The sequence below is a fragment of the Malus sylvestris genome, chromosome 15, assembly GCF_916048215.2.
Source record: "Malus sylvestris chromosome 15, drMalSylv7.2, whole genome shotgun sequence".
NCBI classification, from domain to species: Eukaryota; Viridiplantae; Streptophyta; class Magnoliopsida; order Rosales; family Rosaceae; genus Malus; species Malus sylvestris.
In genome coordinates, this window is record NC_062274.1 from 14,800,682 (window position 1) to 14,819,313 (window position 18,632).

Genomic DNA, 18,632 nt, shown 5'->3' on the forward strand with positions numbered 1-18,632 from the left:
TAGCTGTAAAAAATCATCAAAATCCTAATTTTTCGTTTATAACTGTCGAAAAGTTTTGTCCCGTTACTTGATCTTTGAATGTTTGTTTTTTGTGATTTTTGGTGTATATGATCTCGAAATATATACTGACACACCCCGACCTGGAAAGGTCGAAGCATGCTGGCTGTCACCGTGAGGTGACGTAACCATAAGAGTAAGTGATGCAAAAAGTGAATAAAATTAAAACTAATTAGGACTAAACAGTGAAAGAGTGCGCAATTTGTGGGTTGAACCCACTGCAATTATTCAGAGCGTAATAGACAGTGAGACTACGAAAGAGTAGTCAAGGCAACCAAAGTACACTTATTACATAGTAGTGATAAGTTCATACATCTAAACAGAAGGAAATGTCAGAACTGCCGTGATTCCTCGAGTGCCACAGAGAGTACAGCTATCTAGGTCCTGGAGGGGTGAAAAACAAAGTTGAGTGGGTCAGTAAAACAATGCTTATAAGAAAACCTTTATCTTTGAATATACTAACCCCTCGCCGTAAAACAAGTATAGTTTCCTCAATACATACTACGTAAGTATGAAAATCCAATATATCAGCCATATAACCAGAAATATGTCAAGTAAATGATGTATCATATGCCACAATAATAATCATGTGATAATCAATATAACTAAGTGCTCATCCATCTAAGCTGACACACAAGTTCGAACAGATGGTTTCTGACACGAACAGGACTGGGTGTAATCAATATGCTCTAATACTACGATCACGTGAAACTGGTGCAAAAGCACACCACATACAAGTCGGATCGCCTAATGCAATCTACCCGACAAGACTGGCACCTAAACTTGGATCCAAGGTGAGCGAACGGTGCAGATGTGAACATACACGTGAAAGACTGGTCATGGCCCTGGGGCGAGTACTAACACCGGGCGCAGCAAGATGAGCATGTACACAAGTATGTATGAATGCCATGATAGTAATATCGCAACCATATAGCAGCATTTATCGCAATTTATATCACAATAATGATACTAGGCAATATAGGCGTAAAAATGAAGTAAATACGCACTTATGGAAACTATAAATATATATATGTATAAAACAATTGCCCACTCACAAGTACGTCGCTGGGTCGTAGCCCCCGAGCCTAGCTTGGCCTCGAAAATCCTCGGAATAAGTTTCTCCTATATGTGAAATAACTAAATAACATTAATTAAAGCACATAACGAAAACCTAAATAAAACGCCCATAGTTTGCTTAAACCTAGGGTATAAATATATGAAATCGATCTACTCGACGACACGAACGCGTACGTACCAACCACGAGCCGGCCGAAGGTTGGACGCGCCCCCGCGAGTACACTGTACTCGCCTTCTTCGCGAAAATCTACAGTTTTGCAGATTTTTGGGTCAACTTCCAGAGCCCATAACGAGCTCGATTCTCAACCAAATTCACTTCAACAAAAGCCAAATTAAAGCTAGGAATGTGATCTACCGATCCCAATTTACAGAAAGTTCGAATATAGTCCGTGTTGTTCAGAAATTCGGTCTGAAAGTGGCCAAACGACCACGGCTGAAATTTTCTAGAAAACTAAAATTTTCTTCCCAACTTCCAGAGTTGATTTCTAACTCGTTACTTAACCAAACTCAGTGATTCAAAAGCCATTTTGAATTTAGGAATGTAGAGAACAAGTTTGTACCTAGAAGAAGTCCAGTTGTGGTCGAGGTTGACCAGAAAAATGGTTTGAAAATGACTAAATGGCCACGGTTCTTGTACGAAAAACTTCGGGTTCTCCTTCTTCTCGAGTTTCTGGGTAAAACCACATGTTCAAAACACAAACAAAGGATCAATAACAACCCATAGAAGTGAAATGAAGGTTCTAAGGGTTTCTTAAGGCTTACCTTAGCCATGCATGGCTTGAAAACCATAGTATCGAACTCGCTGAGTCGGACCTTCCGAGTTGGACGTTCAAAACTCGGTCAACACACGAACCAGGGGTATGGTCGTGATCGTGGGGCTGAGATGAGCATGATGATGTAGTTTGTTTGTTTGATCTATGAGTTTTAGAACTTGCTCATGGAGTTGCAGAGGGAGAGAGAGCTCACGGGATAGAGAGAAAGAAGAGATAAGTTTTCAAATTTTCTTTGCTTTTTCTGATAGAGGGGGGACAAAACATACAGAAAAGATGGGATGGAATAGCTGAAAGTGGAGTGATGCAGAGAGTGCACGGGATGGGTTTAAAAGGAATCCAAGGGATAGATTTCTATATTTCCTACAGTAAAAGGAAATCGAAATCTATCCGAAGTAGATATTTTTACACTTTAAAATCTACGTCTACTCGTACTAGCGCGTACAATTTAAATGCGATAGCGAGAAATAAAATGGAAAGCGATAAGAATAAGTCCACGTCACTTGCCAGTAAGGCATAGTCGTCAAAACACATACTCGGGGAGAAATTACATAGGAAAATTTGGGATGGGTCGTCACATATACAAACAAGTTTAATGGTTGGATTGTTGAAACTAGTTTCGTAGAATGCATATCTTATCAAAACAATATATTCACTAACACTTAAAAGAGTTTATTTATATTTTCATTAAGTATAACATAAGATTTTGTGGTATCGAGTAGTGTATAAAAATTTTAAATTGAAGATCGAATTTAGTCATTGTATTCATATAGGGTCAAGTAGTGTAACTGTAAAAAATCATCAAAATTGGAGTTAAAATAACCGTTAAATCGTGATTTTTCGTTTATAACCGTCGAAAAGTTTTGTCCCGTTACTTGATCTCTGAATGTTTGTTTTTTGTGATTTTTGGTGTATATGATCTCGAAGTATATACAAACAAGATGGTTGGATCGTTGCAACTAGTTTCGTAGAATGCATATCTCATCAAAACAATAGATTCACTAACACTTAAATAGTTTATTTATATTTTCATTAAGTATAGTGGAAATATTTTAAATTGAAGATCGAATTTAGTCACTGTATTCATATAGGATCAAGGAGTGTAGCTGTAAAAAATCATCAAAATCGGAGTTAAAATAGCCGTTAAATCGTAATTTTTCGTCTATAACCATCGAAAGGTTTTGTCCCGTAACTTGATCTTTGAATGTTTGGTTTTTGTGATTTTTGGCGTATGCGATCTCGAAATATATATAAACAAGTTTGACGGTTGATCGTTGAAACCAATTTCGTAGAATGCGTATCCCATATAAACAATAGATTCACTAACACTTACAGTTTATTTATACTTTTATTATGTATAACCTGCACTAGTGTAAATATTTTAAATTGAAGATCGAATTCAATCATTGTATTCATATAGGATTAAGGAATGTAGCTGTAAAAAATCATCAAAATCGGAGTTAAAATAACCGTTACTTGATCTTTGAATATATTTTTTTTTGCAATTTTTGGCGTATATGATCTCAAAGTATATACAAACAAGTTTGACGGTTGGATCGTTGAATGGTGTGTGTATATATATACTAAGTAGCTTTAAATTTATTTATTTTGTATGTATAACACTTAAAAAATTGAATGGTATATATATTTATTAAGTAGCTTTAAATTTATTATTGTAGTGCGGATCGGGTTTTTGTTAGAAAAATATATTATTGTGGGTTTTATGTAAAAAAATTGAATATGAAAGGAGTAAAGTCACATTTTCAGTAAATTTTATTATTTTCCTTTTTATTATTTACAAAAATTATTTGTATAAATTTTGCGCGACGAACCAATAATTAGTCGCACAAAATCCTTAAATTTGGACATAAGCCAAAAATGGGACGCGGGATTAAAATTTTTGTTTTTAAGACTTTGCACGACCAATTTTTCGTCACGCAAAACTTTACGAGACCAAACTATAAAAATTTGGGCGGCCACCAAAAATGGGACGCAAGAAATTTTTTTTAAAAAATTTATTCAAGTGGTCGCGCAAAACTTTGCGCGACCAACACTTTATCACGCAAAACTCTAAAAATTTGAGCGGGCACCAAAAATGGGCCGTGGGAATTAAAAAAAAATTTTAGTCGTCGCGCCAAATTTTAGGGGTTGCGTGACCAATTTTTCGTCACGCAAAACTTTGCGCGACCAACACTTCGTCGCACCAAACTCTAAAAATTTGAGTGGGCAAAAAAATGGGACACGGGAATTTTTTTTAAGACTTTGCACGACCAATATTTCGTCGAGCAAACTCGTATACTTCGTCGCGCAAAGTGATACCGTTTTTAAAACCAAAATAACTCCTCCACAATTTTCTCAATGTTTTTCTCTACTCTTACCTCTCCTCTCTCTTTCCCTCTCCCCAAATTTGACCCTCTCTCTCAAACTCACTCCTCTCACTTAATCTCTCTTCTCTTTCTTCACTATCTCTCATTCTCACTCACTCTCTCATCTCTCTCTCATTATTTCCTTTAATTCTCTCACACTTACTCCTCCCTCTCATTCTCACTCACTCTCAATCTTGCCAAAAGGTATATTCTCCCCAAATTTTAATTTTTTTCATTAGTATGTGTTTTTGGAGTTAGTTTTGAGTTTGGTGCGGGGTTTGGGGTCGAGTATAGGATGAGGAGTGGAGTTTGGGGTCGAATTTAGGGTATACCAATTTTAGGGGAGATTATGCCAATTTTTTGTTATTTTTTTGTTATTTGACCATATCTATTTTTTCTGTACGGAATCGTCGAGACTTTGATGGCTAAAGTTGAGGATTAGGACGCTATCGAAACATATCTCCCGCCACTACCACCACAATAGACTTGTATTAGGATTTTATTATTGTACTTTGTTAATTTATGTGTACATTTTGAATATATTATATATATATATATATATATATATATATATATTGGATAATTTGATCACTATTTTTCATATGTAATTTTATTTTGAATATGTCAATTTAAATTAAAGTAATTTAAAAAAAATAAAATCATACAATTAAATTAAATTAAAAAAGTAAAAATTTGAAAAATCTTGCGCTACCAAATATTTCGGTGCATAAACAATTAATATAATTAAATTAATATATGAGAAATAATAAAACAAAAAGTCAAAAATGTTGTGCGACAAAATATTTCGTCGCGCAAAATATTAAATTAATTTATTTTAATTAAACAAAATTTAAAATATTTCATCGCGCAAAGCTTGGCGTGACGTTATCTTCGTTGCGCAATGATGCTTTGCTCGACAAACTAATTCGTCGCACAAAGTAGCTTTGTGTGACGATGATTAATTTTCATCGCGCAAACCCTATCGCCACGAGCTTTGCGAGACGAACCATGCGAGACCAAAATTTCGTCGCGCAAGGTTTTGTGCAACGAAATTGTACTTTGCACAACAAACTTATTTCGTCGCGTAAAGCGTATTTTGTAGTAGTGAGTAGATAAGGTGATTGGCAGCCCATGGCTAATTTCGAGATGCCAAAGTTTTTCTCAATCTTAACTAATCAGGCTTAAGTAGTCCCACTGGCCCTTATTAATGGATCCAAATCCCATCTCAAATAGGTGGATATAAGAGTAACCCGCGTTAGGAAAAATTAGAGAAAGTACAAAAGGCAATGAACCTCTAATTTTTGTTGTTAACTTTACCCTATTTTTGCATTAGAAAATTTAAAATTTCTAAGAAATTTCAAAATAATGAAATCTTAAATAATGGAAATTTATTTTTCAAAATTTTGTGAATTCTCTTGTTTGGCTTACCTAAAAGAATGAGGAATTTCAAATACAAAATTTAATGTGTATATTGAGTCATTAATATAAAGTGTGACATGAAAAGTTAGGAAATGTACTACTGGAGGCAACAATATTGGCGATGATGATGGTGAGTGGCGGTGGTGGCTCAGTGAAGTTGATGACGATGGTGGGTGATGACGACAACAATGACAGTGATGGTGGTGACCATGGTGGCGACGATGGTGATGGTAATAGTGGATTGTGGTAGCAGCAACAGTGATGATGGTGAGTGATGGTGATGGTAACGCTAATGGTGGATGTGGCAGTAGTAATGACGATGACAAGTAATTGTGGTAGTAGCGATGGCAGTGACGATGATGATTGTGGTTGGAAGTGGCGAGGCAACAATGCTAATGGTGATGATAGGTGGTGGCGCCAGCAATGTTTTGATGATGGTTGCAAATCTCAATAAGGTAGGCAATATGCTGCTTAGAGTTGCCTTTTCCATTGAACTGCAAGAATTTGAAAGGCTGATATCCCGTCAGCATTCGAAGTTATTAAACCTTTTTGTGTACGACTTGGAGTACATGAGTGAATTTTGGGAAGGACTTCGATATTGTGCTTTAATGGTGTTGAGATCATGTCATAGAGTTTGTTGGACTAACAAAGATACCACTGAAACAGAACAACATTTTGATTTCTCCTTCCTAGTCAGAGGTGAATTCTTGACGGGCCTCTTTACTTAGATGAGGTGAACCGCTGCTTGACTCACCACCATTGTCTTTCATTTAGCTTGCTCATGAGCGACTTGATCTGTATGTCTTTCTCTTTAATGGTCTTCGTCAACTTCTCGCTCGCTTAGGCCATTTGGCTACTTGTTCATCAACAAAAGTGACTCCCACCACCATCACCTGCATTACCATGAAACTAGATGAGTCAGAGGACTTCGAGGCATCGTTGCAATCTTCTTCTTTTGGTGACTATCCAAGCATGGACCCATAAGCATGCAAGGATGATTGTTCTATTGAATATCTCAATCATGGAGAACACCTCTCATTGCTTCGAGAGACCAGCTTCTTTGTCCCCAGTGAAACAACATAAATTATTGTCTTGTTTGGACCCCGTGCGACATGAGCTGATATGCCATGGCAGCAATATATTAGGCATAAGCCTTCAACTTACTTTGAGTGACAAATTTGATGGATGATTGATTCTTGCAGCGAACTTTATGGGATTTGATCGGAAACACTGTTTTTGCGATGTGTCAGGTTGAGATGCATACGTTCGTCTGGTTTCGAGAGACGATGCTAGCATAATCCCGCCTTGTGGTGAAAGCAATCACGTTCTTGCATGCTTTCACGGGTGCAACTAGAGCCTTCTTCAACGACATTGCTTAGATTGGAGGTAAATCCCTTGGAGAAAGAGATTAGAAGAGATTATCCCACCGGGCATGTCAAATTTGTAAACACGAAATTTTCTGCAACGAAAGAAATAAGAACATGTGTACAAAAATAATTATTTTGTATTAATGAATTTAGGGTTACAATCTCTGTGTAGTTATTCTTTTACAAGGGTGATGAACACTTGATCTTGAATGAAATGGGACCACGAGAAGTTTCATGTGGTGGGTGATCTTCAACTTTGATGGTAGATGAATCAGCACGTGCTTGTTGCGCTAGTTAATTCTTCACAAGCATGATGAAGAACACAAAAGTGTTTGTGTGTTTGGTGTTTTCTTTGGCTAGAGAGCTTTTCGGTTTCTCCAAAGTCTTATGCTGGCTTCGTTTCTCTCTAAAGTCCTCTTTCTTGAGAATGAGCCTCGTATTTATAAGAATTATTGAGTCTTAGTTTAGAGCCCTCATTCTAAATGTGAAACCCCGTCCCAATTTAAGTGTAATTTTCATATGGTCAGACTTATGAAATTACCTTTTTACCATTGAGTTGACTTTGTTTGACCGTCTCATCGAAACGCGTAGTTTTAATTTTATTAAATTATTCTTATCGTATTTATCACCATGAACGTGTAGGCGTGAACAAATTCAGATTCGGATTTATAACTAAGATTCTACGTTCGAACGTCGAACGTTTTCAGATATCATGTGTTTTGTCTTGTACGTTCTTAAACTACAAACCAAGGGGGACCCATATGGAAATTTTGTCCCCTTATCCCCTCACCCTACCTGGATTCTCCCTTTCCTTTTTGGGATATTTCCTATTCATTTGCATTATAATACAACTCTTTCTCTCTCTCCCTCTCCCGTCACTTTCTCTCTCTCTATCTCTTCCCTCTCCCCGAGCCCTTTCTCTACAACTCTCCCTCTCTTCTCTGGAACTCACACACATAACACTTCCACCACCACCCAAACCAAGAGCACCACGAGCTTCATCTCGTACTCACGAGCCTAGAACACCCAAGCTCACCTCGAACTTCCTTCCAGATTGTCGGGGCGCGAGCTTTCAGACCATTTTATGACCAAACCACAACGAGTTAGCTGTCGAGAAAGGTACAATTCTCTTCGTCTCGTTGAGAAGTATGATTTTTGTTTTTGAATCAGTTGATTTTGTTGAGCATTGAAGAAGTTATGAACGTTTAAATTTACCCAATTTCTAGTGCTTTCGAGGCATTTTTTGACCAATCCACAACAAGTTAGCCATCGTTCAAGGTATCATTCTCTTTATATTGTTAAGTATTACAACTTTGATTTTTGAATCACTCGATTTGGTTGAGTATCGAAAAAGTTATTAGCGTTTGAAGTTGTGCCCAGAAACCGGCCAAACCTTGGCCTGAAACCGTCAACCCGACCTAATTAGCCTGAAAGCCAAATCCAAGATCCAATCTTGTAGCCGGCCCAACCCAGACCTTTTGGGCCAGGCTACCAAGCCCAAGCCTATAATTGTGACCCAATTACCCAGCCCAATTGCCCAAGCCCAAACCCACTAAGCCTAAACCCAAACCCAAACCCATGACCCAGACCCATTGACTTTGACCCAACCCTTTGACTTTGACCGTTGATCGTCAACGTTGACTTTGGGTTGACTTTTTCAGGTTTCGACCGGGAATCCTCCTAGACTAATTTCGACGTCCTGATTCCAAATTCGTGTTCCGTTTTCCCAAATCCAATCGTTTTAGTATAGTTTTATTAATTGGATCCTTTATGTGCTTAGGTGCGTTTATTAGCGGCGTTTTCGTCCTTCCTATCCCGCACGGCTCTTCGATGACAAAGTATCTATGAGTGGACCCCTTCCAAAATGCATAATTTTGCTATTAGAAATGCATACATGAAAAGTATGATTTAAAGGTTACGTTTTATTAGTAAATTAGATTTTACTTTTTATGAGATATCATGCTTTACTGAGAATATTTTGGAATACCATGCTTTATCAATTTCATGTTCTTTGTAGTATATATGATGGATGACTATATACTATGAAGATGTTTTGAGATATGATGTTTGAGCTACTGAGCTCCATTGAGATATATATACTTATGTTGGAAAGATATTATATTCAATGTTTTGTGCTTATCTAGTGTCATTGTTCTGCCTACGGGCGTATGTTCTTCCTACGAGCATATGTCCCGCACACGGGCGAATGTCCTGCCTTCGGGCGAGTATATATGATACCACTATTTAGCACATTATATACAATATTTTTTTTATTGAAAGGTTTTATGACATGCTAGGGTTTTCGGAAAACCTATCACATATTATGCTATTAGTTTTCCTAAACTTTGGGTGTTAGTACGTTGTGGAATAACTATGTTTGTACTACTTATATATCAACTTAGTCCACTCATGTTTGTTTTGCGTCCCCTCAGGACATAGGAACGAGGCTTACGATCCGAGCTACGAAGCATTCCCCTACCAGTAATATCGTGTCATCCTTTCTGCTTTTGACATCACTTGTAATAGCACTTTCTGTTACACATTCCGCTTGTATTCTGAATTAGATGTATGCTTTGAACATGTCATGCATTATCACTATCATTTTATTGATAGCTGAATATTATTATATTATTTTGGGTAAGGTTTGTATATAAAAATTTCTTTGTGTAGTTAGTGTGAAATTTATATTCAAGTTTCATATGTTCTCGACATATGCATTCATTAAATGACTTGCATCACCCTCAGGTGTTGGCCAGCATGTGGCCATCCGGTTGTGCCCCGAACATTGGGATCGGGGCTTGTCACTAAATCTCGTGAGTTGTGGGATTGATTTTGTGATTAGATTTAACTTGAGCTAATTATTAAATTTAACTCTTAATTAAATTAAAATCTTAAATTTGGAAAATTAAACCCTAAATGATATAATTTGATCAAATTCGAGTTAATTTGTCCCCTTTTGTACTTGATTTAATTTGTTTGACGAAAGTTTTAGATGCTGACACATGTCCATCTTGATAACTCATCCATTAGATGAGTCGCAAGCCATGTGTCCAATTTAGTAGGACCCATGGTGCATGCCACCTAAGAACTGGCAAGTTGAAATTTAATTTGTTGGTGAAAATTAATTTCACCAAATTTACATGTCTACAATATGAGCTTAGAAGTATAGCAATTTTTGTGATTATGCGTGTAGTATTACCAATTCACTTATTTTATAGCACGTATATATTTCTTATAATCTTATGTCAGTGACAAGACAATTAATATATATAGTTAAAAGTATGATCAATAAGATTCAATCAAAATGCTGCTTTCTAATCAACTTTAAAATGGCTAGTACTACTAATCAGTACTGGACATACATGAATATATACAGCGGTATAGAAGCAAGCAGTAGAATTAAGCAAAAGAAAAGATAGATACATTAAACTTAAAATTAGGGAGTTTAAGGACATCGTAGTCCCGCCAAATTAACGCACACAAGCATGCGTATGTATATAAACGCACAGATTAAATAAATATTGTATAGCATCATGAGCAATCAGCCTTTTGAATTTAGCAGAGTGACTGCTCGTGATGTTATATCATTAATTTCCATGAAGCTCGATCGGTCACTAGCTTAATTAGAGTTGTAGTAGTAGTACTGTGTGCCACCAAAATGTCATTTTACTGAAAACCTCCACAGCCGAGCGCCGGAGCCCAATAGTCAGCTCCGTTATCGCTCCCAACTTGGAGGGTGCATGAAACTGGAACCAAACACAAGCCCCTACTCCTCAGGTCCTTTTTTGGCTCTTCATGAGGATCCTAACAATGTGTAACCAGAAACCCAATTTAATCGAGCAGCTTAATTTTATAGAAATTAAGTATTAAACATTACTTTGAAAGATATATTTGAAGAAATTAAAGGATTAACTATCTTGTTATCAAAGCATGCATGGAATATTGGAATATATACCTGCTCAGAAGCTCCTTTCCGTTTCATGCAATTGTCATTGAGCAGCTGTAATCAGAACAAAGCATTAGCAACTTAATTAGCATGGACTAATTAATTAGTTTGACCCGAACATATGATTAAAAGATAATGTCACATGATAATGTATTCCTCTCTCTTTTTATCTTAATCTATAAAGATTGAAAGCTTTAAAGATGAGCATGGCTTTGTATATGATTTTCAAAAAGTAATTATCTTTAGTTGCTTAAAACATACCACACACTAAGGAAGAAATTTTCTTGCAACCAATGCACCATTTAATACATTACTTGTTCAATAAACATTTGTCACGAGTTTAAAAAGTGAATCACTCTTCCAATAAACTCTTACATGAACTGGTGACAAGATATAATCTCTCCAACAATACATACATACATATACAGTTGTCTAGCGGTTTTCCAAAACTAAGTTCAAGATGTAAATATGGGTCCACTAAAAAAGCTAGCATGTGTATATACCTGACCAGGATCTTCAGGGAACATACAATTCCTCTCCCCATGAACCTAATTAACAAGAAACTTTTAGTTAATTCACCATTATCAATCAATTACGGGGCTAAGATATAACTAATGAATTATTAATATGTATACAGTCTTGCAAGTGCAAGAAGATACAGGAAGGGGATGGAGATGTTGCTTTGCGAAGAGAGAAAAAAAAGTAGGTTAATGTAAGTTTTGTTTCCTGTTTTTAAAATTACTTACAGCGGACTGTGGCTGCTGCCTCATGCTTCCTGATCCACTGCCCAAGTAAGGTGAACTGAGGGCCTGCATCCAAGGGGGAAAAGAAAAGCATGAAACGAATCGTATTTTTAGCACTTCAAAAACTATGGGGAGAGAGAGAGAGAGTAATTGAAAGGAACAACTGAAGAGAATAGAACTTTAGCGGTGTGATTGTGTGCCATCACGGCCAATTGCAAGTACCAACTCAAGACCTGTGTCTTGCTTTGATGAAAAGAAGAGAGAAAGAGAGAAATATTACCTCAATTTGACTCTGAAGGAATCTGATGTACCCAATAGCTTCTAACAAAACAGAGGCTGTGTCAGTCTGCAAAAGAGATACAAAGCCACACCACAACCCTCCAAAGTCATACTCATACTTACTTGCATGTCTTTTTTAATGCTTAAAGGTAAAAAAGAAAGCCCTCCATTGTATAGTAGTAATATATTAGCTAGGGTTTTCAACCAAAAACAAATACAAAAGTAGTGTATATAAATAAGGGAGTTGTTGTGGACATTTTAAAAAGATTATCACGCAATATAAATTTATAAAAGAGCAAAAAATAAATAAAAAATTGTGTATAGCACGATGATATTTTTAAAATGTCAATAAATATCAACCTGTAAATATTAGTGAAGCTTTTAGTACGAAAATTGATGAAAAAAAGTTCACACTTTATCAGTTTATTGATTAAGAATTCCATGAGTGATGTGCTATATATTATTTCATTTTCAACCACCAAGTTAAACAATTTTTTTGGCTTGTTCGCTTCATAAGATAGAGGCTAGACGCTTGAGGGGGAAGAGCCATGGCGTACCTTCCCAAATGGGGAAACTAGCTGATGAAGGGCTGTAATTCTGTCACCTAATTTCTCCTTCCTCACCTGAATGTAGACGTAAGTTATCATAAATAAGAGGTGGAGGTCTCTTGTAGTTAAAACACGAGATAAAGAATCATCATGATTGATCAGAAATGGACATTCGAGAAAGACAACTATATACTTCTACCTACAGATGTGTATGTGTGTGTGTTTGTGCCTGTCTTTTGTGTGTGTGTGTGTGAGAGAGAGAGAGAGAGAGAGACAGAGAGAGAGAGAGTAATTAGTTCAGTTGTAAGCGTTACCTTGAAGGTAGTTGGGGTTGAAGAAGGTTGAACCCTTGCTCTCTTAAGTGCCCCACCATTTCCAGTGCTGTTACACTTCACAAAAGAAACAGAGAACAAAGAAGAGAAAGAAATGAAAACGGAGTATAATTTTCTGTCAAAGAAAAGGAGTACAATTAATTAATATTACTTAAACTCTTTAGTAATTTTTACTGATCACCCCCGTATTAAGTTCTTAACCAATTAACCATTTAATTAATACTAAATAAACCAGTTTATGACTATTTGAGTAAAAAAAAGGGAAGCTGATTCATTTCATTTCCAAATTAAGGACTTAACAAACAACTTGAATGAGAAATGTAAAAAATAAAAGAAATAAAAACTGAAAAAGAGAAAAGCACCACATAATAAATAAATTATAATTCATTTGATGGCATATTAATCTTCATATATTGAGATTAAAATTAAGCTCATCGCATTCAAAGCATGTATTAACAATAACTGGTTAAATTTATCTGAAAGCAAAAAGGAATGAATAATTTTGGAAACTCTAGAAAAACAATAATATATAATTTTCGTATTGAAAATGAATTTGTCATGGACTCTCTCTCTCTTAAGGGTTAATTACCTTGTATATAAAAAGTGTTAATTATTACCTGATCAGAGGACCGATGTGGTGGTGGATGCCTCACGTCCGACTTGCTAGAAAAATCCAAAATATTGTTGTTGCTGAAACTCGTCACACACGATGACTTAGGAGATGAGGCTGCAGAGGCAGCAGTTGATTGCATAATCTGAGACAAAGAAGACAAAGCTGCAGCTGATGGATTAAAACCTCGGATGTGATCATTCCCGTGATGATGTCCGTACACAAAGCCGTTGCTATTTCCTGAGTTTTCTTGCTTCACGTCCACAACAGGAGCATTTGGAGCTTGAGTGCTATTTAATATTTGCTCATCCCAATTTTCCAATTTCTTAGCAGCTTGATGAAATTGTCTCATGATTGCCCCTTTCTCATCTTCACCTACAATTCCACCCCTGATAATTCACAACCACGCACCCATTAGTCAGTCATCTATCTATAACAAAATATCAAAATTAATAAGTAATTGATGATCTATATATAACAAGCAAGCCGTTATTCACTCTTCAAAAATGTCATTTTATATTCCAAATTCAACAAAAAATAAGAGAAATTTTTTTACAGAAGAGTACTGCAGAATGACTTTTTTAACAGCACCCACAACAAAATATCAAATTTGAGTCCATGCATGCAAAGCAGGCTAAGCAGATATGTATTTTGTTGTAGAGAAAAAAGAGTACTAATTAAGAAAATATAATTACAAGAGGAGGTGGCTCCAAGACTCTGGAAGCTCCTGGTTGTTATTCTCAATATGCCAAGAAGGAATGGCAAGTCCTGAAGAAGAAGTTGTTGAAGAAGGGGAAGTGTTGTTGTTGCTGGGTGCAAATTGTGGGATTAAAAAATTAGGAGGAAGAGGAGGAGGAGTAGGCTGAAAAAAAGGAGAAATATTCATAGATGGTTGGGTACTTGGTGGCCTCATGCTGTTGATACTCCACCAGTTAGGGTTTCCGGCAATCATTTGTTGCACCGGTGAGCTCTGGCAACCACCTCTATTCATGCCTCTTGTTATCTTCTGATTCTGAATGAGAGCTAATCGACTGAGCTAGCTTCCAATCAACCAGTTAGGGTTTTCAGCTCCCTTAGCTTTTTGGGTCTTTTTCTGAAGCTCCCAAAACAAGTCTTTGTAGAAACTTTGAGAGGTCTGCCTCCACTGGATTAAGTAGTAGTGGTATTGTCTACTAGCAAGAGGGAGGAGGAAAACCCAGGTCCTGCTTTTAAAAGAATTTGAATAATCATGGAGTTTTGAGAGCCTTTGTCTTTGTTGTTTCCTCTCTCATTTCTCTTGCAAGCTGGGTCCTTTTCTTTATTACAATGATCTGCTTTTTTCTTTCTTCCCCTTTTTTTTATGTTTTTCTTTTCCTTCTTTACTTTTTCCCTCCTTTTGCTTTATCTCAAAGTGGGACAGAAAAGGTAGTAGCAATTCCTATTAATTAAGTAAACAAAAAAATTGGATCTCACTAGCGTGACTCTGAGTTCACAATATATTTCTCTCCGTCCCATCAACCCATCTGCCAAGGTTTATACATGTATATTTACTACTCTGGGTGATTGTTATCCATGTGTATTGTAAATTGTAATACGGTATGTTTTTTTCTTTAAGATAATAAGAATTTATTAAGAAATTATAAAATACAAAAAACATACATAGAATTTGCATATCTCTATTAATTAATAAAATCCTCTTTATCAACCAAAAGATGGTGAAAATACTACTTAGTTTTCTATCAACAACAACAACAAAGCCTTTTCCCACTAAGTGGGGTCGGCTATATGAATCCTAGAACGCCATTGCGCTCGGTTTTGTGTCATGCCCTCCGTTAGATCCAAGTACTCTAAGTCTTTTCTTAGAGTCTCTTCCAAAGTTTTCATAGGTCTTCCTCTACCCCTTCGGCCCTGAACCTCTGTCCCGTAGTCACATCTTCGAACCGGAGCGTCAGTCGGCCTTCTTTGCACATGTCCAAATCACCAGAGCCGATTTTCTCTCATCTTTCCTACAATTTCGGCTACTCCTACTTTACCTCGGATATCCTCATTCCCAATCTTATCCTTTCTCGTGTGCCCACACATCCCACGAAGCATCCTCATCTCCGCTACACCCATTTTGTGTACGTGTTGATGCTTCACCACCCAACATTCTCTGCCATACAACATCGCTGGCCTTATTGCCGTCCTATAAAATTTTTCCTTGAGCTTCAGTGGCCTACGACGGTCACACAACACGCCGGATGCACTCTTTCCATCCAGCTCGTATTCTATGGTTGAGATCTCCATCTAATTCTCCGTTCTCTTGCAAGATAGATCCTAGGTAACGAAAACGGTCGCTTTTTGTGATCTTCGCTAGATTGCTCCGGTCATTAGTGTGGATAAGTATATAAATGGATAGAGATAGGAAAGCAAACACAAGATGTACGTGGTTCACCCAGATTGGCTACGTCCACGGAATAGAAGAGTTCTCATTAATTGTGAAGGGTTTACACAAGTACATAGGTTCAAGCTCTCCTTTAGTGAGTACGAGTGAATGATTTAGTACAAATGACATTAGGAAATATTGTGGGAGAATGATCTCGTAATCACGAAACTTCTAAGTATCGGAGTGTGGTGTCGTCTTGACTTGCCTTATCTGTCTCATAGGTAGATGTGGCATCTTCTCTGGAAGTACTCTTCCTCCATCCAGGGGTGGTATCTTTAACTGGTGGAGATGCACAAGGTAATGTATCAATTTCACTTGAAGCTTACTTGTAGTTTCAGGCTTGGTCAAGCGCGATACAAACCATGTAGTAGGAGTCCCCCAAGTCGCCGAGCTAGGGGGTCTGCTGAAAGAGGTGACAGACAAGGTAAGCAATCAGAGCTCCGACTGATTGTTCACCTTCTCCCCATCTTGCAGCAGCATGAAGGATAAAGAGAAGAAAAATGAGAAGAGATGATATGAGATACTTTTGCTTTTGAAGAAGTAACTTTCCACAGGCTTATTCTTGAACTGAGCTGGAGGGTTTTCTGGTTTCCTCCAGAGTATAAGGCCGACTGAAGAATTTGAGGGTCAAAACAAGTCCATCAAATCTAGAGTACGTTCCACCCTGCTGATATGGGATACTTTTGCTTTTGACAGAGTAATGGATGTATCGGCACGTGTGCTGTTACGCTTGTCTCCACATGCTTCCTTGTATCCTTCGCACTTGCCCTATCTGTTCCTCAAGCAGATGCGGAATCTTCCCTGGAAACATAAGATGATGAAGATGAGTACTCGAGAGCAATGCCAGGTAAGTAATCAGGTAAGGGGTTCCAGGCAGTCAGTTCCTGGCTGGAAGCTTGATTCCAAGTGCTGACTGATTGCTCTCTTTCTCCTTGTCTTGCAGGTAAAAACAAGGCCAAAAGAAAAAACAGGGAAAAAGCATGATATGGGATACTCTTGCTTTTAACCCTGATGATATGAGATATTCTTGCTCTAGTATAGCTTGTTTGCAGAGGTATTATCGGGGGGAAAGAAAGCTGAATATTTCGAAAGGCTTTGTTGGGAGTGCCCTCTCAGATATGATGAAGGGTTGAGCATTTTTGCAGGTCTGCCTGTCTGTTGGGGATGGAGGTCGACATATATAGGAGTCTCCCTAACAACAAGTAGTAATGCTATTCCTTTACCCTGCTTGGTCATAGCACGGTAGTAGGAGCTGCCAGTTTCACATGTTTTAACTCTGTCAGAGCACTTTGAAAAAGTGGTCTGTGGTATCTGGCTCTCGAGATTCGGAGAACGATGCCTCTTCGATTTTTGAGAAAGCAATCATGCTGGGGGTCTGACTCTCGAGATTCGGAGAACAGTGTCTCTTCGATTTTTGAGGAAGTAATCATGTTGGGAGTCTGGCTCTCGAGATTCGGAAGGCGGTGTCTCTTCGATTTTGGAGCAAGCAATCTTGTTGGGAGTGTTGTCTCGAATGTGAGTAAAGGTTGGACATGTTTGCTAGTCTACCTTGCCACGAAGCACAAAGGTTGACACACAGGGACTTTCCAATTATCCAGCAATGGTACTGTTCCTTTACCCTCTCTTCGATTTTGAGAAAGTAGTCATGTTGGGAGTCTGGCTCTCGAGATTCGGAGGACGGTGCCTCTTCGATTTTGGAGCAAGCAATCTTGTTGGGACTGTTTTCTCGAATGTGAGTAAAGGTTGGGCATGTTTGCTAGTCTACCTTGCCACGAAGCACAGAGGTTGACACACAGGGACTTTCCAATTATCCAGCAGTGGTACTGTTCCTTTACCCTTGTGGGTAATAATATGGTAGCTAGACCTTCAAAATTTATGTGTCTAAACTTTGTTAGTGCTGTTTCTTTGCTATTCTTTTACCTTTCTTGGTCAGAGCGATGTAGTGGGAGCTGCAAGCTTCACGTGCTCAACTTTGGCAGAGAACTTTGGCAAAGTGATCGGTGGTACCCATGAGTTATTGTTGCGTGTGGGAAGTGGGTGATTGAACAGTAAGATTCATGTGCTTTCTACTTCACCAGAAGTCTTCGACAGAATGCCCATAATTTCTGCAAAGCTGAGTGTGCGTGTGACAGGTGCTGACAAGGCTAGAAAAGTATATGCCTCTTCGATTTCTGAGATCGGCCCTCGTGGTCTCTGAGCAGCCCAGCTTTTGAGAAAGCGAGCGCCTCTTCGATTGATTCGGAGAACGGTGCCTCACCGATTTTTGAGAAAGCAATCATGCTGGGGGTCTGGCTCTCGAGATTCGGGGAGCAGTGTCTCTTCGATTTTTGAGAAAGTAATCATGTTGGGAGAGTGGCTCTCGAGATTCGGAGGGCGGTGCCTCTTCGATTTTGGAGCAAGCAATCTTGTTGGGACTGTTTTCTCGAATGTGAGTAAAGGTTGGGCATGTTTGCTAGTCTACCTTGCCACGAAGCACAGAGGTTGACACACAGGGACTTTCCAATTATCCAGCAATGGTACTGTTCCTTTACCCTCTCTTCGATTTTTAAGAAAGTAGTCATGTTGGGAGTCTGGCTCTTTAGATTCGGAGGACGGTGCCTCTTCGATTTTGGAGCAAGCAATCTTATTGGGAGTGTTTTCTCGAATGTGAGTAAAGGTTGGGCATGTTTGCTAGTCTACCTTGCCACGAAGCACAGAGGTTGACATACATGGAC

General features: G+C 38.0%; 1 protein-coding gene and 1 long non-coding RNA gene across 2 annotated transcripts; both read right to left on the bottom strand.

Moving 5' to 3' along the window:
* Positions 1-248: 248 nt before the first annotated feature.
* On the bottom strand, positions 249-2,200 carry LOC126604894 (uncharacterized). The gene is made up of 4 exons (XR_007616782.1): positions 1,897-2,200; positions 1,695-1,804; positions 1,113-1,179; positions 249-441 (listed from the first exon to the last, which is right to left on the bottom strand). It is a non-coding gene; the product is annotated as an uncharacterized LOC126604894 (long non-coding RNA).
* Positions 2,201-10,350: 8,150 nt separating this feature from the next.
* Positions 10,351-14,835, bottom strand: LOC126605747 (transcription factor bHLH68-like). Its single transcript, XM_050273182.1, has 9 exons — positions 14,210-14,835; positions 13,522-13,903; positions 12,887-12,961; positions 12,582-12,647; positions 12,026-12,091; positions 11,749-11,811; positions 11,506-11,550; positions 11,012-11,056; positions 10,351-10,860 (listed from the first exon to the last, which is right to left on the bottom strand). Exons 1-9 carry the CDS (start codon positions 14,503-14,505, stop codon positions 10,723-10,725), a joined length of 1,176 nt encoding a protein of 391 aa, XP_050129139.1. The 5' UTR covers positions 14,506-14,835; the 3' UTR covers positions 10,351-10,722.
* Positions 14,836-18,632: the final 3,797 nt, after the last annotated feature.

Excerpts from the sequence above, each read along its gene's own strand:
- LOC126605747 (XM_050273182.1), bottom strand. The coding sequence starts at position 14,505 with ATGAATAGAGGTGGTTGCCAGAGCTCACCGGTGCAACAAATGATTGCC. Across the intron at positions 13,904-14,209 it reads TCTTGGAGCCACCTCCTCTT|GGGTGGAATTGTAGGTGAAG; the intron begins GTAATTATATTT and ends GTGAATTATCAG. Across the intron at positions 11,812-12,025 it reads TCCTTCAGAGTCAAATTGAG|GCCCTCAGTTCACCTTACTT; the intron begins GTAATATTTCTC and ends CCTTGGATGCAG.